At 45.1% G+C, this 23,797-nt stretch overlaps 1 protein-coding gene across 1 annotated transcript in view; it reads right to left on the bottom strand.

Moving 5' to 3' along the window:
• The window catches only part of LOC137324450 (ALK tyrosine kinase receptor-like), a 693,114-nt gene that overhangs the window by 23,786 nt on the left and 645,531 nt on the right, over nt 1–23,797 (bottom strand). The window contains exons 22-23 of the mRNA XM_067988728.1: nt 16,413–16,477; nt 14,647–14,776 (exon numbers count right to left, since the gene is read on the bottom strand). Of these exons, the coding sequence (XP_067844829.1) occupies nt 14,647–14,776; nt 16,413–16,477 (195 nt within the window). The remainder of the gene's footprint in view (nt 1–14,646; nt 14,777–16,412; nt 16,478–23,797) is intronic.

The raw sequence follows: 23,797 nt of genomic DNA, 5'->3' as shown, positions 1-23,797 counted from the left end.
AAATTCCTCAAATAGGTAAATATTTACAGGAATGTTCAAAACACACACAAACACTCAAGTTCTTCAAACTGGACACTCATAACTATCAGGGATCAAAATGCAATAGTAATTTTTTCAATAACATATTGATTTAAAGATTAGCCAGGAAACCAATTTTGCTTGGTACTATTGGTCATCTGAAGTTATCTACAGGGAATGAGGAATTCAATTATTATTCAAAACCCTTGTTAAAATTTTTAATACACTAGATCTCCAATAGCATTTCTCATGGTCCCCTGTTGTTACGCCCCCTCAATCTTTGTGTACCTCTTACTCTGTCCCTTTGACCTCTCTGAGTGTTTCCCTCTCACTGCTGAGCATCTGACTCACACTCTAATGCCATTAGAATGCTGGATCACGTACTGTTTTCAATATAATTGGTTGATCTCCCTTGATGGTGCAAATAGGTAGTCAAGATGAAAAATAGTATTTATTTTAAGCAGGGTAAGAAGGTTAGGGGATAAATGGACCAAGATGGGGAAGTGGAAGGATTGCAGGGAGAGGGAGCAGACAGTGTAGGAAGGAGAGAGGGGAAAGAAGAGGATGGTTAATCAAAGGTATTAAGGGTTATGGGGCTAAGATGGGTATATGAAGATAGGTCACAGATCAACCATGATCTCAATGAATGGTGGAACAGGTACGAGGGGCTAAATGGCTTACTCCTGTTCCTATCTTCCCAAGTTTCCCATAATAAAGTTTTAATACTCTACAGAGAGTGGGCTGGGTAGCTGACAGGGAACAGCAAAGGCACTGGCGGAGTGGCAGGGGTGGGACAGGAATGCTGTCATCCTGAAATAGGTCAGCACGTTCATGTTCCATGGAGCCACTGCCATTTCCTGCCTTCTGTTATGCGCCACCTTCTCCTGCATGAAGCGGGACATGTGTCGGTGAGATGTCCTGCAAGACGTTTGGGTGATGTGCCTGTCATAATTGAATAGCTGCCAGTGTGTGTGACCTGTGAGTTGTGCGTATGCGGCTTGCAACAGCGGTAATGTGTGAGTGTGAGAGGAAGCATCTGATTGGAAGAGTTAAGTACTAATTGAAAGAGTTTGTTCGTATGTGGGTGATGGGGGGTGTAGTGCGTGGAGCAGTGGATGTGGCGAGTGGTGCAGTTGGTAGGAGATGCCACTTGATAGTTGACCTCACTCACCTTGACCACTCGTGCCAAAGCATTGAACTTCTTCCTGCACTGCATCCATGTGCATGGTGCTATGCGCCTGGCATTGACTTCATCCCCTACTGCCTCGGGAGCATATGTCTGGAGGGATTCTTGCCCCCCTGCGGATATAGGATGCCCCTCCTTCTGTCCACCTCTTGCACCAAAGCCTCTAATGCATCATCAGAGAACCTTGGAGCACACTCTCTCGCAGGCCTGGTACAAACTCAGATTGGCAGATTGGCGTGCAGATTGGAGGATCTGGGATTTAATAGTGCGCAACTTTTATTCACTGTTTTAACATAACTCAACAGTTTGAAAACATAGTGATGGGACCTGCATCTGTGGTTTGCGTGTGCGATGTTTGATCTCCGTTTAGACTCCGTGCGGACCTGTACCTTATATTTTGCAAATAAGAGGTGCAGGCTGCCATTAAGTGGTGCTAGCCATTCACGATAGTGGGGCCCCCCCTGATGGTGAACAGCCACTCAACAGCGCAGCTAGGCCTGGCTGTTCGCAGCAATCATGTAAAACAGCAGGCAGCGTGAATGTTACGTGCTGCCTGCATCTCAACGACCGGGCGCGGGTTAATCGCGCACTGCGACTCCCGCGCCCAGTTTCGGGGGTTATCCAATTTAACCCCCACTGTTTCTCAGTGTCCTTTCTACCGTCACTGAGTGTCAGACATTAATTACTTGGTTACTGATGAATCTAATGTTTTTCTGTTTTTTCTGTATTGATCTGCTTGACGCTTGTTCCATTCTTCGGCCATTATATTTTTTCAGTTCTGCTCAACCGATTGTGGTGATCTTCATCCTGTGGTTTCTGTTCCTTATGATAGTTCCACTCTGCTATTTCTCTGCCGCTACCATGCCTCTGGCTTTATGAGCAGTCTCATAGCAATGCCTACCCTTTCACTTTGTTTGCTGTGTGTTTGAACTCTCTTCCTGCAATTCACTCCTCTTGCTAATGTAAAATGTTTCTGGTTTTGGTACTTTTTAAAATACATCGACGTTGTGAGTGCTACAGCTCACTTAAAAGTACTCCTTCTGACGGTTCCTCTGATACCATGAATGCTGATTGCTTTGTGGGACGGTTACCTGAGATTTAGAGCAGTGTTTGGGCTGTCACATAATGGGCTGGAAATAGCTTGAAAAATAACGGTGAGCACATGCAACGATCTCATATCTCATACTTTCCCCGATTGTGCAGTGAATCTCTATCAGGTCAGCAATTTGGTGCTTTGAGTCCCACCTTATTGTACCTGTAACATTCAGCTTCCCTTGCGTCGCCCTTCTGTAATGTGCTCGCAGCATGCAGGCTAATTGTCTGAATCAATTAATTACCTGCCAATTGGTCAGCATGGATCAACTGCTTCCAACCCATTCGTCAGTTCTCTGCGTTTGTGAAGCTACAAAATCACCAGCCTGATTTGCCGTTGATGAGCCTTTCTCCACCAATTCAAGTGCCTGCCAATGCTACTTTTCATTTCTGCCTCTGCCTCGAATTTGTATAGAGCTTCCAGGAGTTAGCACTGATGCTTCTTTTTCTCCTCGTGTTTGTAGCATTCTCTGTCTTCCCTAAGCTTGCGATGCTCCTTTGCAGTCTTCTGTTTAAGTATTTCTAAAAGGTATACTTGATCTTTGTCCTTCCCTGCTGCAGCCAGATGTGCTAATTCTAACCTGCACGTCTTTCATACCCATAGTACTCATGATATAATACTACTGTTTGCTTCTAGCAATTTACTTAGACTTAAAATGTGATCAGCCTATTTAGGACTGCAGATGAAATTTGATTTCACTTAAGCTGCCATCAATTGTTTCAACTTCGCTGCTATCCAAATACTTTTTCTTGTGCCCAGTGTAAAGAATTGCATCGACAGGAAGGCCACGCATTACATCACACTTCAGTTCATAGGATGTGTGAAGTAATTTAGGAGCCTGCATGCCCAGGTGAACAACAACCTGTTTACTGCAGGTAAGTGCACTGGAAACAGGGGCCACGAAATTTCTCGGGACATGATCCCAGTGGGCTTACGCTTATCAATGCCCTCCTGGGAGGCACAAGTGCCACTATGGGTGCAGTGCCCGCCTGCCGCTTGTGGCCAGAAAATCAAGCACCCACCCTCCTTTGGGGGAGAAGAACCCGGTTGCTTAGCCCCCCCCCCCCCCCGCCCACCCCAACCTCAGCCGTGTCTTCTTCGGTCCCCAAGAAAATGTCAACTTTACCGGGTGTCCAGGGCGCTTCCCTAATCTGGATCGTATCAATGGAGCCCACTTTCACCCATCTGGAGCTGGTACGGCTCAACTCACTCAGCATATCTACCTGAATTGATCCAGGCTAGCAGGATCTGTTGGGTGTAGGGAGTCCCCACCCTGGCACTGCCCGGATGAGATTTGCCTTGTAGCAGGCAAGCAGAGGTTCCGACTCTTACAAGCCATGGCGGAAACGGTGGTGACTGGTGCAACGGGACCCTGTCATTTTCTGAGGGGAGTTCCACTGGATATGGCAGACCAGTGGATCCAAATAACTCTGGTCCTTTCCGACTGAGGAACAAATAAAACTCGCAGACTCTTTGGGGTGAATTTTAACTTGCTAATGACTCTTTGGGTGGGGGAGGTGTTAAAATTGGAAACCCAACCCCAACCCGCCTCCAATGGTTTTAAAGGAGGCGGGCTGGTGGGGGGGGGGGGGTGGGGCGGGCGGACGACCAATGTGCTCTCGAGAGGCAGGTGAGTAATTTAAATATTTTAAAGAGGCTGCGTGCCTCAAATTTTACTACAGTTTTAAATTTAACAGCTGCGGGCCAGGTTTCCCAGAGCTCGGAAAGTCCGGCAGCTAAAGGGAGACGAGAGCAGCCGGATCCAGCAGGTTAGTGCCTCCCCAGGACTGCTTGTGAGCCAAGAGGTGCAGGAGTGCTTCCCCAACACCCCAAGCAAACCTGTCGCTATCGGCCACCCTCCCCACAATCCAGTGCTCACCCCCGCGAACTCTCCCACGACTCGTGATCTCCCCCTGACCCCGATCTATCCCCGACCCCCGATCTCCCCCTCGACCCGTGATCTCCCCGACCTCCGATCACCCCCGACCCCCGATCACCCCCGCACCGCGATCTCCACCCGACCCACGATCTCCCCTGACCTGCGATATCCCCCTGATCCGCAATCCAATGCCCCCACCGCCCTCCCTCCCTTCCTCCGCGGTCTCTCCACCGCCCCGACCCACGATCTCCCCCCGACCCGCGATCTCCCCCCGACCCGCGATCTCCCCCCGACCCGCGATCTCCCCACCCCGACCCGTGATCTCTCCCCGATCCACGATCCCCCCCGACCCGCAATCATTCCCAACCCGCCATCTCCCCCCCCCCCCCCCCCGCAACCAGTGATCTCCCTACCCCCGGGCCCGTGACATCCCACCTGACCCGCAATCTCCCCCCAACCCACCCGAACCGCGGTCTTCCCCCCCACCCGTGATCAGCCCCCCAACCCGCAATCTCCCCATCCCTGACCTGCGATCCCCCCCAATCTGCGATCTCCCCACCCTTGACCCGTGATCTCCTCACAACCCGCGATTATATCCGACCCGCGATCCCCCCGACCCGCGATCTCCACACCCCTAACCCGCAATCCCCCGACCCGCGATATCCCACCCCGACCTGCGATCATACCCGACCCGCGATCTCCCCCCGAACCGCGATCTCCCTACCCCCGGGCCCGCGATATCCCACCCGACCCACGATCTTGCCCCTGACCCACGACCTCTCCCTCCTCCCATGATCTCCCCCCCGACCCACAATCTTCCCAACCCCCGACCCATGATCTCCCTCCCGACCCGCGTTCTCCCCCCCCCCCCGACCCGCAATCTCTCCCTCCCTCCTCGATCTCTCCCCCCTCCACAATCTCCCCCCACAACCCATGATCTCTCTCTCCCTTGCTCCCTCCTCTCTGCTCTCCGCTGTGGCGTACCAGCGCAGGCCTACCCTCTCGACTGCCAGCCAGCCTCTCAATCTGGCCGGATGCTGGCTGGGAAATGGAGAAAATTTTTAAAAATGTTGTCCTGCCGTTAAATTCAGCATTTCCAGGTTCGCCGGCCGCTACAAACCCTGCACGCCTCCCCGTAAATATCGGGACCTTTATTTCAGAGTTATTACAGATTAGGTTTATTAAGAAATAAAATTAGTAAAAGCAAAATTAAAAACAACAGCTGATTGATAAATTATAGTTGACTTCGATGGAAATAAAAATTGGGAGAGATGTAAAACGGTCTCGCGATCACCCATTTTACACTATTGCACAAAGATCTACCCCAATATAACTTAAGGATCTACATTACAAACTCAATCGGCCTACAAATTTCATCATATTAAGATAGCTTCAGGATTTATGTTACAAAATCCATATTCTTCTCATCACAAAATCTATATTCCTCCAGGTCAAACAATATGCTACATAGCACGCCATCTTCGAATGGCAGTGATGGCATAAACGTGCCACAGTATCAGTAATAAAAGGAAGTGAGAATAAAATTCACGGTCTTAATCACACCACTTATCTCGGCCTTTCAACACAGTGAACATTTATAGCGATCAATTTTGTCAATTCCCTTCATAAACTTGAGTCAAATCATTTTAAACGTAAGTTTATAACTGTAAGCTAAACTGTAAATCAGTTACTTACTTAATACATTCACTTGAATTGTGAATTAATTTAGAATGATACTTATCCACTCATGAATGTACTTCAGAATTAAGATCTGTGACTTCAACTTCTGCAGTCAGATTATTGAAGAATTGTACTTTACCATTCCCTACAATCCATGAGCTCCTTCCGTACCCCAAAAGGACTGGGTGCCACGGTAACTCATGCAACTAAAATACTTTGGTCAGTGTGACAGGCCAGAAAAGTGATCCAGCAGGAACTTCCCCTGAAGTTCCCCTATTCCAACTACGGGTTGAAATCCAACGTTGACAGGGATGCAAAACGGGTGGTAACGAATCGCCGCCCTATTTACACCTGCCTGTCATATACCGGCCCGTTATATACCTGCCCAATGTACACCTGCACGATTTTCCTTTCCATTGATCTCAAATGTACCAAAAATTTCCAACTAATGGCCCGGAAATTGCTGGAAAAATAACGGTGAGTTCACTGTGCTTGCCGTTATTAATGTATAAAAAAACCAGGCAATTGGTGGCAAAGAGATACGCCATGAGTTGCGAATCACCACAAATTGCTGGATGATTTGCGCTGATCCGCCGTTAGCCTAGCAAAAATGGGAGCTCGCCCTCAAGCTCCCTGTGAGTGTCAAGAAATTGTTGGATTTGCGGCGTAAAGAAGAATGAATCTCGACGCAACCATTTAGGGCTGGTATTTCATGTCGTAAGGACCCTGTTAATGACGTGATTTATGGTCCTGTAATGCCATTCAACCTTGGAGGCCCAGAAAGGAACACTTCAAACTGTGGAAACTCACCCCCAACAGGTAGTAAATTGTTCCTAGAGGTTGCAAAAAAAATTAATTTTCTTTTTCTTATTTCCTTTCTGTCTATTTTTTCTCTCTCTCTTAATCCAATCTTCCTTTCCCTCTCTTTATTTCTCTTTCTGTATCTAATTTGTCTCTAATTCACCCTATTTTCTTCTCTGTCGTTCACTCTGTTTCTTTCTCTATCCTCAAATTTCATTAGTTAAGGAGATAGACCATTGGACCCGATGTTCGTGAGGTCCCAGACGCCCCATTGACCTCACCGCGCCGTTATCAGCTCGCACTTCCAACAATTTGTGGTGCAAAAATAATACGATCTGAAGGGTGAGGTAAAAAATCCAATTCGTGGCACTCGTCGCGAGATGTCCCACTCCAGCAATTTCTGGGCCAATTACTAACAGGTAGCAGGCTGCAAACAGTGCTGTTCAAGAAAGTGCCTTTCTGTTCCTTTCTGTTTATTCATTGTGCCTCACACCTGCACCTACCCTTCTGCCAGTGAATGGTTCAACGTTTCTCTTTCATCTGCTACATACTGAGTTTAAATCTCCTCCCCGAATTGGTCTTAACTCTGGTTCTGTGCCCTCTGAGCTGTCCGCATCTCTCAGCCTCATTCTTATACTGAAAGAGACCACCACGGGTGTACGGATATACTGACATCCCAAAAACCAGGAAAGGAACCAGACCACTTTCACTAAATGTGAGAATAGCAAGCTTGCCCAGGTCTCATGGAGTTTCCTGCATTCCTGTGATGAACAACTTCTTTGTGTGTGAGAAAGAGACAAAGATTAAAAGAGAAAGGCCGATTTGAGCGGGGGGATGGGCACCAGGATGTAGCATTGGAAAGGAGAAGCAAGGTGCACAAAGATTGGGAGAGAAAGATAGCACTAGAGCAAGAAATAGTATGGTAGTAGATGGGACCAGACTAAGAGAGAGTACAAGAAAGTCTAAGATAGGTTTACAGTGCATGTGTGTAAACACACGAAGCATGGTAAACAAGGTTGGTGAGCTGCAGGTGCAATTAGCCACATGGAAATATGATGTTGTGGCGATAACGGAGACCTGGCTCAAAAAAGGGCAGGATTGGGTACTAAATATTCCTGGATACAAGGTGTTCAGGAAAGATAGGGAAGGAAAGAAAAGAGGGGGGTGGCAGTATTGGTTAAGGAGAATATTGCAGTGCTGGAGACAGAGAATGTCCTGGAGGGGTCAAGGACAGAATCTATTTGGTTAGAGTTAAGAAACAATAGAGGTGCCATTACACTACTGGATGTATTCTACAGGCCACCAACTAGTGGGAAGGAGATAGAAGAGCAAATTTGCAGGGAAATTACAGAGAGGTGCAAAAGTCATAGAGTTGTGATAAAGTGGGACTTCAACTATCCTAATATAGACTGGGATAGTAATAATATAAGGGGCAAAGAGGGGGAAGAATTTTGGAAGTGTGTTCAGGGGAACTTTCTTGACCAGTACATTTCCGGCCCAACGAGGAAGGAGACATTGCTGGACTTGGTTCTGGGGAATGCGGCTGACCAAGTGGAGCAACTGACAGTTGGGGGAACATTTAGGGAATCGTTGTATCATAAGGTTTAGAGTAGCTATGGAAAAGGACATGGACCACTCTAAAGTAAAAATACTCAATTGAAGGAGGGCCAATTTCAGTGGGATAAGAACAGATCTGGCCCGAGTAAATTGAAATCAAAGATTGGCAGGCAAAACTGTAATTGAACAATGGGCGGCCTTTAAAGAGGAAATGTTTCAGGTACAGTCTAGGTACATTCCCACGTGGGAGAAAGGTAGGGCAACTAAAGCAAGAGCTCCCTGGATGACAAAAGTGATAGAGAGTAAGATGAAGCAGAAAAAAGGGGCCTATGACAGATATCAGGTTGTATACACAAGTGAGAACCAGGCTGAATATACAAAATTCAGAGGGGAAGTGTAAAAGGATATAAGAGGGGCAAAGAGGGAGTATGAGAATAGACTAGCGGCAAACATAAAAGGGAATCCAAAAATCTTCTATAGGCATGTAAACAGTAAACGGCTAGTAAGAGGGGTAGGGCTGATCAGGGACCAAAAAGGAGATCTACTCATGGAGGCAGAGGGCATGGCCGAGGTACTAAATGAGGACTTTGCATCTGACTTTACCAAGGAAGAAGATGCTGCCAGAGACTCAGTAAAGGAAGATGTAGTTGAGGCACTGGATGGGCTAAAAATTGATAAAGAGGAGGTACTAGAAAGGCTAGCTGTACTTAAAGTAGATAAGTCACCTGGTCTGGATGGGATGCATCCTAGGTAGCTGAGGTACTGGCCATAATCTTCTAAACATTTACCTGAGGAAGGAGGAAGTCTCCGAAAGCTTGTGAATTTAAAATAAAATTGCTGGACTATAACTTGGTGTTGTAAAATTGTTTACAATTGTCAACCCCAGTCCATCACCGGCATCTCCACATCATAATCTTCCAAACATCCTTAGATACAAGGGTGGTGCCAGAGGATGGAGAATTGCAAATGTTACACCCTTGTTCAAAAAAGGAGGTAAGGATAAACCCAGCAACTACAGGCCAGTCAGTTTAACCTCAGGGGTGGGGAAACTTTTGGAAACGATAATCCGGGACAGAATTAGCAGTCACTTGGACAAGTGTGGATTGATTAGGGAAAGCCAGCACAGATTTGTTAAAGGCAAATCGTGTTTAATTAACTTGATTGAGTTTTTTTGATGAGATAACAAAGAGGGTAGATGAGGGCAATGCAGTTGATGTGGTGTATATGGACTTTCAAAAGGCGTTTGATAAAGTGCCGCATAATAGGCTTGTCATCAAGATTGAAGCCCATGGAATAAAGGGGGAAGTAGCAGCATGGATACAAAATTGACTAAGTAACAAGAAGCAGAAAGTAGTGGTGAACGCTTGTTTCTCGGAATGGAGAGAGGTGTATAGCAGTGTTCCCCAGGGGTCAGTACTAGGACCACTGCTTTTCTTGATATATATAAACTAGAGGGCACAATTCTAAAAGGGTTACAGGAACAGAGAGATCTGGGGGTATATGTGCACAAATCGTTGAAGGTGGCAGGGTAGGTTGAGAAAGCGGTTAAAAAAGCATACGGGATCCTGGGCTTTATAAATAGAGGCACAAGAGTACAAAAGTAAGGAAGTCATGATGAACCTTTGTAAAACATTGGCTCGGCCACAACTGGAGTATTGTGTCCAGTTCTGGGCACCACACTTTAGGAAGGATGTGAAGGCCTTGGAGAGGGTGCAGAGGAGATTTACTAGAATGATTCCAGGGATGAGGGACTTAAATTATGTGGATAAACTGGAGAAGCTGGGATTGTTCTCCTTGGAACAAGGGAGGTTGAGAGGAGATTTGATAGAGGTGTTCAAAATCATGAAGGGTCTAGACAGAGTGGAAAGAGAGAAACTGTTCCTATTGGCGGAAGGGTCAAGAACCAGAAGGCATAGATTTAAGATTTAAACCACCGCTCATCACTACTCTCTGTTTCCTGTCATTTAGCCGATTCTGTATCCATGTTGCTATTGCCCCCTTTATTTCATGGGCCGCAATCTTAATAGCAAGCCTACCATGTGGCACTTTATCAAACGCTTTTTGAAAATCCATATACACCACATCAACTGTATTGCCCTCATCGACCCTCTCTGTTACCTCATCAAAAAACTCTATCAAGCTGGTTAAACACGATTTGCCTCTAAAAAAGCCGTGCTGGCTTTCCCTAATCAATCCACAATCATCCAAATGACTGTTAATTCTGTCCCAGATTATCGTTTCCAAAAGTTTCCCCACCACCGAGGTTAAACTGACTGGCCTGTAGTTGCTGGGTTTATCTTTACACCTTTTTTTGAACAAGGGTGTAACATTTACAATTCTCCAGTCCTCTGGCACCACCCCCTCATCTAAGGATGTCTGGAAGATTATGGCCAATACCTCCACAAATTCCACCCTTACTTCCCTCAGCATGCTAGGGTGCATCCCATCCGGACCAGGTGACTTATCTATTTTAAGTATAGCTAGCCTTTCTAGTACCTCTTCTTTCTCAATTTTTAGCCCATCCAGTATCTTAACTATATCTTCCTTTACCGAGACTCTGGTAGCATCTTCTTCCTTGGTAAAGACCGATGCAAAGTACTCGTTTAATACCTCAGCCATACCCACTGCCTCCATGAGCAGATCTCCTTTATAGTCCCTAATTGGCCCCCCTCCTTTTACTACCCATTTACTGTTAACATGTCTGTAGAAGACTTTTGGATTCCCTTTTATGTTGGTCACTAGTCTATTCTCATACTCTCTCTTTGCCTCTCTTATTTCCTTTTTCACTTCCCTTCTGAACTTTCTATATTCTACCTGGTTCTCACTTGTGTTATCAACCTGACACCTGTCATATGGTGCTTTTTTCCGCTTCATCTTACTCTCTATCTCCTTTGTCATCCAGGGAGCTCTGGCTTTAGTTGCCCTACCTTTCTCCCTCGTTGGAATGTACCTTGTCTGTACCCGAATCATCTCCTCTTTAAAGGCCTCCCACGGTTCAATTACAGTTTTGCCAGCCAATCTATGATTCCAATTTACCCGGGCCAGATCTGTTCTCATCCCATTGAAATTGGCCCTCCTTCAATTGAGTATTTTTACTTTCGAGTGGTCAGAGTCCTTTTCCATAGCTATTCTAAACCTTATAATCGCTGCTCCCTAAATGCTCTCCCACCGACACTTGCTCCACATGGCCCGTCTCATTCTCTAGAACCAAGTCCAGCACTGCGTCCTTCCTCGTTTACTAGAATGATTCCAGGGATGAGGGACTTTATTTAGGTGGATAGACTGGAGATGCTGGGGTTTTTCTCCATGGAACAGAGAAGATCGAAAGGAGACCTGGTAGAGGTATTTAAAATCATGAAGGGTCCAGACAGAATAGATAGAGAGAAACTATTCCCATTGGCGGAAGGGTCAAGAACCAGAGGTCATAGACTTAAGGTAATTGGTAAAGGAACTTTTTTACGCAGTGAGTGGTTATGATCTGGAATGCACTGCCCGAGGGGGTGGTGGAGGCAGATTCAATCGTGGCTTTCAAAAGGGAATTGGATAAGTACTTGAAAGGAATAAATTTGCAGGGCTACGGGATAGGGCAGTAGAGTGGGACTAGCTGGATTGCTCTTGCATTGAGCCGGCACGGACTCGATAGGCTGAATGGCCTCCTTCCATGCTGTAACCTTTCAATAATTCTATAATTTTGAAGTGACCCTTTTAATCGGCGGAGGCGGGTGTTTAAGGACTGCTGATAGGCCACTCTATATCTAGTACCACTGGGCGGAGTGCGCTCTGCCCATTGGTACTGTGAAAAATGCATCGGAGTTCAATTGACATCATAAGACCCCAATTTGCATTGTAGAATTAGGCTCCTAACTGTTTCTGTTGGGAGCCTTGATCACCTATTTGAAAGCCCCAATGAAAATGGCAGCAGGCGGATGGACGGTGGTAACTTCGGTACTCCGATTTTGAGCACTCCACCGCCCCTTTCATGCTAGGGATGAAAAATCAGGAGAGGAGCATGTCTATATAGCAAAGGGAGACCCCGTGGTAGTGGGGTTGGGGGGGCTGGTGGAGAGGGCAAGAGATGTGAAGGAAGAAGTAGGAGTCTTGATCAAAGAGGATTAGCTATCAGTTGCTGGTTCATTTTGCAGCTCTGATTATCACCAGTCATCAGGTGAGTTCAGTGAAGAGTCACAAGTCCAATAAAGCCTAATCATATAAGCAGCCACTTGATAGTTTTGTGAAGTACTCTTTACAGTCAGTGGCAGAATGAATTGCTCAAAAACTAAACTTTGCAATTAGTTGTTTTTTGTTGTTTTAGGCAGACAATAATGATCCAGGTCTAATCCTAAATGAAACATTGCATTATTTTTCTGCTTAGTATTTTGAATGTCAGGATTCCAGGGCATTGATAAAGGGGGTTAAATTGGATAACCCCTGAAAACGGGTGCGGGGATCGCTGTTTTAAATGATTGCTACGTGCAGCCTGAACTGTTGATTGGCTGCACGCATCAGCGGGGGGCCCCAACATCGCAAGTGGCTCGCGCTTCTTAAAGGGAGGTGCATTGTGGCTGCAAGAAGTGGTGGGTGTCGTTTCAAAACCGAATCTGTGCTGTAATACTTTGAAGAATGGCTGCGGTTGGGAGAAAACGTGCACCAAGGTTCTCTGATGATGCACTGGAGGCTTTCGTACAAGAGGTGGAGAGAAGGAGGGGCATCCTGTATCCGCAGAGGGGCAAGAGGCCCTCCAGACTTATGTTCAAGGGAGGAAGTAGGGGAGGGGGTAAATGCCAGGAGCAGCTCCAAGAACATGACTGCAGTGCAGGAAGAAGTTCAGTGATTTAAAGCAAGTTGTCAAGGTGACTGAGTTCAAGCTTCAAGTGGCATTTCCTACCAACTGCACCACTAACTGCATCCACTGCTCAATTCACTACACTCCCATCACCCACCTATCAATAATCTCAGTACTCAACCGTTCAGATCATAGGCTTTAGCTCACCCTCACACACTTAGCACTGTTGCAAGCCTCATAGCTAAAACTCACAGGTCACACACACTAGGAGCTATTCAACCATGACAGCCACATCACAGGACACTCACTAACACACTTCCCTCTTTCTTGCAGGAGAAGGTGGTGCATAACAGGAGGCAGCAAGTGGCAGTGGCTCCATGGAACACGAACCTGCTATCCTCTCTTAGGATGACAGCATTCCTGCTCCCACCAGCAAATAACCCGTAACTCCTGCATGATCCCTTTAAATAACACTGGTTGGGGGTCCTACATGCCCTTTAAGTCTTGCTTATCTGTGCGAGATTAAGACAGTGCGTTGGATGGAGTGTGGAGCTCAATGCACTGTCTTAAGCTCGCACAGCTGAACATGACTTAAAGAGCATGAAGGACCCCCGACCAGTGTTATTAAATCAGTGTTGCACACTGATTCGCATCATAATCTCCCCACTCAGCACGCTGCCAGCGGTCGTTAGGTGCCCACGTGCAAACCCCTTTACCAAGATGGCATCTGCGCACTTCCCGCACGCATCTCGGACCCAATTTTCGAGGCCTAGTTGGCCGCGTAGCGCCTAAAAAACAGGCACTAAACGCCCCCATAATGTGGTACGTATTCCATTCTTCCACTCTGTTATCCAGTTTCGAGTGCTATAAAAACTGACAGCCAAAACACTGCAACAAGAATTAGTTAGATTTCAAATGTCAGTGCCTGCGTAAGTACATTAACCAGTCTATATAAAATAAAAATCTACTGATTTCATTCCTGTGCTCTTCCATGCACCTTGGGTTTATCCTCAATCAGAATGACAGAAATTCATAAAAAGGCAACAACTGATATTTTGCCAACGCTGTCCAATAAGGCATCAGAATAAAGGTTGACATTTAATCTGTGTCACCTGCCAATGCATCAGCATAATGTGAGCCTAAATAGTGATCCTCTGTGCATTTATCAACGGAATCCCTATCCCAATTCTGAATACAGTGAAGAAAACTCAAGTCTGAAAGGCCTGGCCCAGCTAGGTTGCTCTTAGGGATAAAAATTCCAATGTGTGCACCATGTGTATTGGAATTTTTACCCCTTAATGACTGAGGGAGCCTTCATTGAAACAGATGAATTCGGGGTAGGCTCTGAGTATCTGACTAGCTATCATTGCCACTCTCCTTTGAGCCTAAACCTAAGGGCAGCACAATGGGATGTGAGGTTGAGGTTGTGGCAGTGAGACTACGGAGTTCCTGATGAAAGCCTCATTGCTGTGCGAAAGCTTCCCCAAAGGGATGGAAAGAAAACCAGTGGAGGAGCCGCAGCTGTTCTGCCTCAGAATCTGGCAACTGATTTCCAGCAAGGCACTTGGAGGCCACTCACTACTGCACGCTACCCCCATGCCGTTTATCTGTAGTTAGTGCATAGCGCAGGAAATATTAAAACATCTTACCGGTTTAGGTCGATACTCTCGAAGAAAGGATTTCATATCTCCCCCTGCCATCAGCTCCAGGAGAATGAAACGAGGAAGACCCTGCAGGCTGACTCCTATACATCGCACTATGTTCTTGTGGCAGAATTTACTACAATAGTTAGAAAAGAGAACACATTTACTGTCTCTATAAGAAAAGCATTAACCATTTCATTATGTGACAACATACCAGAAGATCCACGAGGACAATTTATCAGAATGGACAGGAGAGATGTGGGGGCAACTAAGGCGATTGGGTCTCATTCTTGTTGAATTTTATTTTTATTGTAATTTATTTTTCCAGCCTTCTAGGTCAAACAAGATTCACTGGGGCAAAAATTGGCAAAACCTTGAGGGTAAGAGAGGGAAAATATTCTAGTAACTTCGAATATCAATTCTTTTTCTAGGAATTGGAAAAGCCCATGGCCCTGAAAACCCACAGGGCCATTTAAACTGGTGTTGCACCCTCAGCTTCCACTTCGGTCTGCCAATCATCTCCAGTGCTGACCACTGTGGGTTCGGATCATTTGCATATCCTTTGGCGTTTCAGTAGTACAACTTCCATGTAGCCTGGCAATAATACGCTGAGGGGCTTGGAAATTAGGGTTTTAACCTTTAAAAAGCTAAGAATGGCTGAAGATTGCAATAGCAAACTGGGGGAGCAGCAGGTAAGTAGGAAAGTGCATGGCTCAGTGAGTTGGCTATCAGGTGGCTATAATGGATGGCTCATGTGATAGTTTGTAGTGCTCTTAAATGATACTCTGATACTGCACAGATCCACCATGGCTGCTTGAAATGAGCCCCTGGCATAAAAATTGAGTGCGATCGTCAATTTCGTAGCCACATGCAGAGCTGTCTAAGCAGATGATCCTGGCAGCAGATCTTCATAGAATAGCTGGCATCATTCCCTTATTGTCTCGTTGATGAAGCACACTCTTTTAACACAGAGTTCCCCGCTACAATCTTCGTAGGATCTGCATGCCCTGTAAATTTGTTATGGGGATAGAGCACTTTTTTGTCAAATGCTGCCTCCTCTCCTTTCCACCATCCTGCACTGGTCCTCGTCCTCCTCCATTAAAATTACATACAAGGCAATGCCGAAAGGTAATCCCATATCTGGTATTCAGACCCTGTCACTGTGAGTGGGGCTAAAGATTTCCCAGTGGTCTCAGAGGCCCTCAGGCTGTCAAAGGCAAGTCTAGCTCAATCCAGGTGCAAGGCAAAAAGAATGCTTTAAAAGCTCATCTGCAATTCCAGCAATCTCTCTTGAAAGTTTTTTCAGGTTGTAGGCTCCAAAGTAAACCACCTCCACCAGTATCAACTGATATTGGCAGCAAGTACACCTCATTTATTTTGTTCTAAGGTACCTTTAGTGCAATGTGAACACCAGTGATAGAATTTGGGGATTCCAAAACCATTCTTCCGTATTACATTTTATATTAATGAACATCTGTGAGAGCACACATGGCAGGCCCCAGATAGCATTGCAAGCTACAGTGCAGCCATTACGGGGCAGAAACTCTTTCCAGACTGTTCAAGGAAACTAAGGTGGGTCAACTAAGGAGCAGCATTCTGTTGGAGATGTCTAACTCTGTGCATCATCCCGCCCATTGAAAAAAATACTTGAATGCTGGTGGCCATTTTTTTTGCAGAGAGAAGGAAGGAAAAGAGGATAGAAGAAGCAAAATTGTGGCTGTTTGGCAAGGTATGTTAAAGTTTCCTTTGACAATTTGTGAAGTCAATCTAACCTAATTATCAGGGCCTCCATCAGGAAATCCAGCTCATCCTGTTCAGAACACACCTCAGGCAATGTCTAAGGAGAACAGAAGATTATCAGAACAAGTGACATTTACTAAACTTATTAACCATGCATTTCTCAAAAGGTACATCTGTAGCAGTGTTATCACATCATTTGTTGGGCTGTAATGGAAAATTAGTGACTAAAGTGAAATGTACTCCTGTCTGAGCCCTTGTAAAGCAGAATTAGCTGTCATTTGCACATGTTTTTCACCCGCGACAGTCTCCAGTATTAAAGCTGTTAGAGTTACTGCCTCGGGGTCACATTGTCACTTAACAGCATCTTTAAAACCTTGTTAATTCTAACACAATACCAACCTGCTATAACTGAAATAGTTGACAGTGCAGTAGCATTCTTTGCTTGGTTTATATTGTGGCTGCCTGTGAACTGCGTGGATTTAGATACTGGCATGATCTTCTGAATGGACAGTTGCAATATTATCTATAAACCTTCCCTGATGTTGGTGAAGGTCCATGCAGGTTATCCATGTTGGTTTTCATATTACTGGCCTAGATGCACAGGTGCTGGGGACATTTATGTGGTGGTAAGGGACAAAAACCATCCCACAGGGTTTTGCCTTAAAATAATAATATAAATGGGATATTAGTTTAACACATGGTGCACACTAACTATGTAAATATTAAACACAGAATCAGGTTACAAAAGGCACAATGCGGGAGAAATTAACCCATACTGAGCCCGATTTCTGGGAACTAAATGAGTGTTCTGGGTGCTAAATGAGGTTAACGCAGGTGTTAGCACCCCATTCTCAAATTCAACAGAAACTGGGCGAAGCTACGCATGCTCCACTCAGTTTTCTGGGCATACTCCAGCCTAATCAGCAGTCCTTAAATGGACTGCTGGAGGTCACTGATCATAGAATCATAGAAGTTTACAACATGGAAACAGGCCCTTTGGCCCAACATGTCCATGTCGCCCAGTTTATACCACTAAGCTAGTCCCAATTGCCTGCACTTGGCCCATATCCCTCTATACCCATCTTACCCATGCAACTGTCCAAATGCTTTTTAAAAGACAAAATTGTACCCGCCTCTACTACTGCCTCTGGCAGCTCGTTCCAGACACTCACCACCCTTTGAGTGAAAAAATTGCCCCTCTGGACCCTTTTGTATCTCTCCCCTCTCACCTTAAATCTATGCCCCCTTGTTATAGACTCCCCTAAGTTTGGGAAAAGATTTTGACTATCTACCTTATCTATGCCCCTGATGAAAAGGTAAGTAAAGGATTGCTGTGTCTGGTGACCAATGGCAGGAGCTTTGGCACAGGGTGATTGGAGGCGGAAGCGCATGTGATAAAACCACTGTAATACAGTCCAACAAGAGTTGGCTATCCAAGTCCTACTACTACTACTAAATTCCCATCCATCAGCTCAGCAGCGACAATGGGGCCAATTGAATTCACTCCACTGTTGTTGGTTCTGAACAAGTCTGGCTGCTTCAATCATCTGTATCCCCTTCACTCTTGACATTGTCTATCCAGTGCTTCCTTGGTCTTCTTTGGCTTTTTGTTCCATGTACCTCTGGGCCATGAAAGGTATTCCAGCTGTTTCCGTTCTTGAAATGTGTCCAAATCATTGCAGTCGTCTTTTTTTGGATCTTCTGTATAAACATTGTCTCTTGTCCAAGCCATGTTCTTATTATATAATTCTTCATTCTTCGCATCCCAGTATTTCTCTCAACCAACTCATCTCTGCTGTTAGTATCTTTTACTCGTCCTACATGAGAGGGCTGATGGGGACTCAGTTTAATGTCCCATCTGAAACACGCCACCTCCAACAGTGCAGAGCTCCCTCAGTACTGCATTGAAGTGTCAGCCTAGAATATGTGCTCAACGCTTTGGAGTGGGACTTGAATCCACAATCTTCTGGGGTGAGATTGCTACCAACTGAGCCACAGCTTAAAAATTACCAAAGAGAAATGGGGAAAATAAATATTGAAGAAGAATGGGGAAAAAAAGTGAAAGATCAAAGCCCTGCCCCCATAGTTCTCTTGCTTTCAAGGGATAGAAAGCAAAAGGAGGTCAATTAATGACAGGTTGCATTCATGTGAGAAATTGTGATTCCGAGGCTGGAGATCATGATCTCCCAGGGAAGATTCCTGCTGAGTGTGGAAGAGCTAGGAAGCCGGTTTAGTTCATGAAATCAGTCCTTACAATTTGCATTCTGAAGGTCTGTCATCAGCACATGAGGTAATTTGTTTCCCTCACATTGGACGCAATTTTGAAATGGTGGCAGGTTGGCAGCGGGGGTGGGGGTGGGATGGTGAAGGTGGAGAGAGAGAGTGAGACATCATCTGGCGCTGGAACAGAGAGTGGAGGGCACTGAAGATTGGGTGGGTGGGGGGGGAGATCGGGGGAGAGGGAGATCGGAGAGGGACATCGTGGGGGGAGGGGGAGATCAGAGAGGGAGACATGGGGGCTGAGAGGGATATCAGAGAGGGAGATATCGGGGGCTGAGGGACATTGGAGAGGGAGACATCGAGGGCTGAGAGGGACATCGGAGAGGGAGACATCGGGGGCTGAGAGGGACATCGAAGAGGGAGACATCGGGGGCTGAGAGGGACATCGGAGAGGGAGACATCGGACATCGGAGCAGGGTGGAAAGGTAGGTTTATTTTGTTTTTTAACTTTGTGCAATGGCTTCTTATTTAATTTATTTAGTTTATTTTTGCTTAATCCGGCCCTTCACACCTGGTTTCACCAGGCGTGAATCAGAAGCAGTGGGAAAGCCACTCAGGTAAGTTTAAAATCATTTTAACTTTCTACTAAGTCAGAAATAAAGTACCGTAAGTACCTGAGGTACAATTGGTTTTTTAACTATCATCCCGTCGGCCTTAACTATCAGCCCCCCCACCCCCAATGCACTCGCAATTTGATTTGAAAATCGGGGCCATTATTACAGAACAGATTGCAAACATTAGATTATCAAGAAAAAAACCACGCTGTTATGGTTTACAACCACTGCTGTTTTCTATATCTTATCCAATATTAGTAATTTTCCAAATTCTTTATCGTATGGAAATGAGGAAGTACTTCCCTAAAAACAATTTCTTCCTACCAAAACAAATGAGTTTTGGATAATAACCACAATGTGATTTTGAAAGGCAATATCAGTGTGGCCATTATCAAAATGAACAGCCCAGAGTCAACACTGTTTACAAATGCCTCAGTAAATTCCACCATTAAACTTCCACTCAAAATCTAATGGGAACAACTTTTATAACCATCAAATAAAATAAAACAGCTTATTAAAAAAAACAGTTTTGTTTCATTATGCATCAGCAATGTAAACAAAAGCACTGATAACCAGAAATGTTATTTTCTTTTAATCAGCAGTTTATTTTAAACAGCTCCTTCCTTAATGCTTTCTAGCAAAATGAGTTATTTTATGTAAATCCAGCCAGCACATTCTTAATACTATTCACGAATACTGATATTGACTGAATCTTTTTTAGCCTAATTTTCTCCATTCTTTTCTTGAATATATAAGCCAAAAATCTTTGAGTGCATGCTGGCAGAAATAAATGGATGGAAAATCAGAGGCAATTTGTCCATGATTTTTCGATATATGCTGAAGGCAAGCAAGGTTCCTGGCCACTAGCACCTACTAAGATTCCTTGCTAAAGTATAGTTCTAATGGTATCAGCAGATCTCTGGTACCTTGTGCAAGTGGCTATTCTGCACATGTGAGCCTGGGCAACAGGGCCTTAAAAATCCGCTGCTTCCTGACCAGTTGCACCTCGACGCTGTCTGAATTTATGGGCTCAGGTGTATTTGCATAATTCAGGTGGATGCCTGTGCTAGTTTCAGTGCTGCTGGGGTACCTGTTTGGCTGGGGTGGGGGGTGGGGAGGAAACAGTCTGCATAGCCATGACGCTGTGTTGAAGAGCCAGGCGTGCCAGCCAAAGCAGACAAAACGGCTTTTAAGTTGTTGTCAATACAACTTCTGCCAGAATGAGGCCCTAGCAGGCATGCATGTGTGCTTCATGCACTGTGTGCAGCCTAGGTGGGACCGATGTGAATTTGGGCAGATTACAACATCCTGCCAGTTCCACTTCTTTTTGAGAAATGGGGCAGGTGCAAGAAGCTCCTTCACTCACTTCAAGCAGAGCCGTCAAGGCTGAAAATGGGGGCAGAGACCTGGCAAAACTGGGACTTGCCCAAATTCCGTCCTTGCCTACCGGTATAGAATAGGAACCATTTGCAGTATCAGCCAATGTGCTCTCCACACATAAGGAAAAAAAAACTTGTATTTATAGTGTCTCTTCTAATGTCTGCAGGATATCCCAAAGTGCTTTGCAGCCAGTGGATCAGTTTTTTGAAGTGCAGTCATTGATTTATGTGGTAGCCAATTTGTGCACAGCAATATCTCACAAACAGCAAATTAAATGAATGACCAGCTAATCTTTTTGAGGTGGTATTGGGTGAATGATGAATGATGAATGGTGGCCAGGAGACCGGGAGAGCATGTTTTCTTTTTCAAACTGTATCATATGGACCATCTATGTCTACCTGAACAGTCAGGTGGGGTGTTGTTTTAACATCTCATTGAGAAGACAGCGGCCCAGATTTTCCTGTCAAAATAACGATGAGGCTAACGGCGCTCACCATTATTTATGCACAAATGGCACAGCAACCTCAGGCGAGGGCAGAAGTGAGGTTAAAAGTGAAAATCCGGAATTTGCTGTCTGAGATGCGCCACTCCGTCGTTAGCTTTGTGAAAATGGCATCTCGCTGTCTGACTCACCATTCAAATGCATTGAACAGCGTGAAGTTCCCACACTTACATAGTAGATATGAACTAAACTCGCCACGGAAAGTTAGGGCTTGTCCATTTTAGTCTAAGTATCCTTTTTAACAGCGTGATAAGTGTTAGTTACTGCCAAACAACCTCTCTGGCACTGCAAATTAACTATTACAAGTGTGGAGTCTCATTCCTTCAACTTTTAATTGTTGTTGGAGATTTAAAAAAAAATTAAATTACTTTTTTTTTCTGTCTCTTTTTTTTCTCTCTCTCTTAATCCAATCTTTCTTTCCCTCTCTTTATTTCTCTTTCTGTACCTGATTTGACATTCAATTGAGTATTCTAACTTATACTTCCTGGTTCTGTGCTGTTCATTTAACAATCCTTTAATCTGATTGGTTAAGGAGATACACAGTTGCTTGCCTTGTTCACACTGATCCCAGATGCCCTGTAGAGGGCGCCGCGCCGTTTCCATCTCCCACTTACAGCAACTTCCAGTGCAAGATCTCATGGAAATTAAAAGGGCATGGGCAAGTCTAACTAATAGCGGGCGCTGTTCGTTCACTGGCTACAGTAAATTCTGGCCCATCATCTCCAAAAATGTATACTCCCTCAGCACTGCGCTAAGTGTCATCCTAATTTATATGCTCAAGTCCCAGACTGGGGTTTGAACTTGCAACCTTCTGAATCAGAGGCGAGTCTGATATCAACTAAACGAAATGAACACTATAATGAAATAATTAACTGATGACTTGTACTTTCATTTCCTTTCCCAGTGACTAGTGACAGCTCCCAACGTCACTCCACTGCTGCATTTCCTGTCGTAGACAGTCACTGATGGCAGCCATGTGGCCATTCTGCAGCTCATTGTGTATCAGTAAGTGATCAATGATCATACAAGTTGGTTGAGTTACAGTGATTTTATATGTGAAGCTCTTTTAAAATGTAAGTGTGCCATGAGGATCAATTGTGACCTGAATGTGTGTCAAACTTGAGTAGGGGCATGCATGATAAGAAATGAAATAATTATAACATTGTGTAAGGGTTTGGTATTGGTAAGCAATGAACCTGGACCAGTTTGATAAAGGCCAAACTTTGTGTGATGTTTATGTGGACCATCTGGTAAATGGCACTGTTGTGTAGTTTTACCTTCCCAGCTTCCTTCTTTTTCTGCATCGGTCCCCAGCACCTGTGAACAGCGTTGCCCTGGCCACCACCTCCTGCCAGGCATATTCTCAGGGAGTGGCATGGTGGTATCCTAAGCAAGATAATCCTCCCCACACCCATGTAGCAGCACTTCTACTTTGCCAGTCATGGACTGGGCATTTGGGTACTGCGCTGGTCCATCACTTATCCACAGACTCCATTTCTCTGCCTCCAAATTTATTTTTCCAATCTCTTTTTTTGTCCTCTATAACCTTCGTAAAGGTTGCAGCAATTTGTATCCCCATATGCGGCCAGCAGCAAGTTATAATGCTTAACAGAGTTGAGTAGTTGAGTAGAATGGGCCTATACTCTCTGGAGTTTAGAAGAATGAGAGGTGATCTAATTGAAACATATAAGATTATGAGGGGGCTTGACAGGGTAGATGCTGAGAGATTGTTTCCCCTGGCTGGAGTGTCTAGAACTAGGGGGCACAGTCGCAGGATAAGGGGTCGGTCATTCAAGACTGAGATGAGGAGGAATTTCTTCACGCAGAGGGTTGTGAATCTTTGGAATTCTCTACCCCAGAGGGCTGTGGATGCTGAGTCATTGAATATATTCAAGGCTGAGATGGAAAGATTTTTGGACTCTAGGGGATTCAAGGGATGCAGGGATTGGGCGGGAAAGTGGAGTTGAAGTTGAAGATCAAGCATGATCTGATTGAATGGCGAAGCAGGCAAGAGGGGCCATATGGCCGACTGCTGCTCCTATTTCTTATGTTCTTAACATTCTTCCTATCTGTCTCAGTTGGATTCAAACTCATGTTCCCGAGGTGAAAGGGTGGTACAATAACTCGCTGAATCCCAGTATAAAGTTAGAAAAAAAAAGCATGTCCAACCATTAAACATTTCTATGAAAAAGTATACAAGTGTTGTTGAAAACATAACAGAAATCATCAACACTGACTGATGACATAACTTTATGTAGTACAGAGTGAACAGAAGTTATCGCTTATAATGTTGGAACAGTTGTAGCACTTGCCTCATGATTAGTTTTCTAAAACATTTCCCACAGCGTTTAACTCATCATCATTTTCACAGAAGGGAAACAGCACACAGAATCAGTTCACCCACTGCCTTCTCGGGGAGCTTGTTACTTAAAGGCGCATTATTGATATGAAAAAGTGTTTGGCAAATTCCTTTTGTTTGTGTGGGGAGGGACAAGAGTCAGAAAAGCCATGCCCAATGATGTCACAGACAAATGACACGATGCTGCATTTCAACAAAATTTAAGTATTTTGGAGACAAAAAAAATCAAATACAATTTTCACAAAGATGGCGCTTCTTGATGAAAAAAAGCTGCACACCAAAAAGAGTGTAGCCCAACAACACTTTAAAATGAACATGAACACACTAAACATGGATCCGTAA

This window comes from Heptranchias perlo, chromosome 8 (assembly GCF_035084215.1).
Source record: "Heptranchias perlo isolate sHepPer1 chromosome 8, sHepPer1.hap1, whole genome shotgun sequence".
NCBI lineage: Eukaryota > Metazoa > Chordata > Chondrichthyes > Hexanchiformes > Hexanchidae > Heptranchias > Heptranchias perlo.
This window is presented reverse-complemented; position numbering and strand designations above follow the sequence as displayed.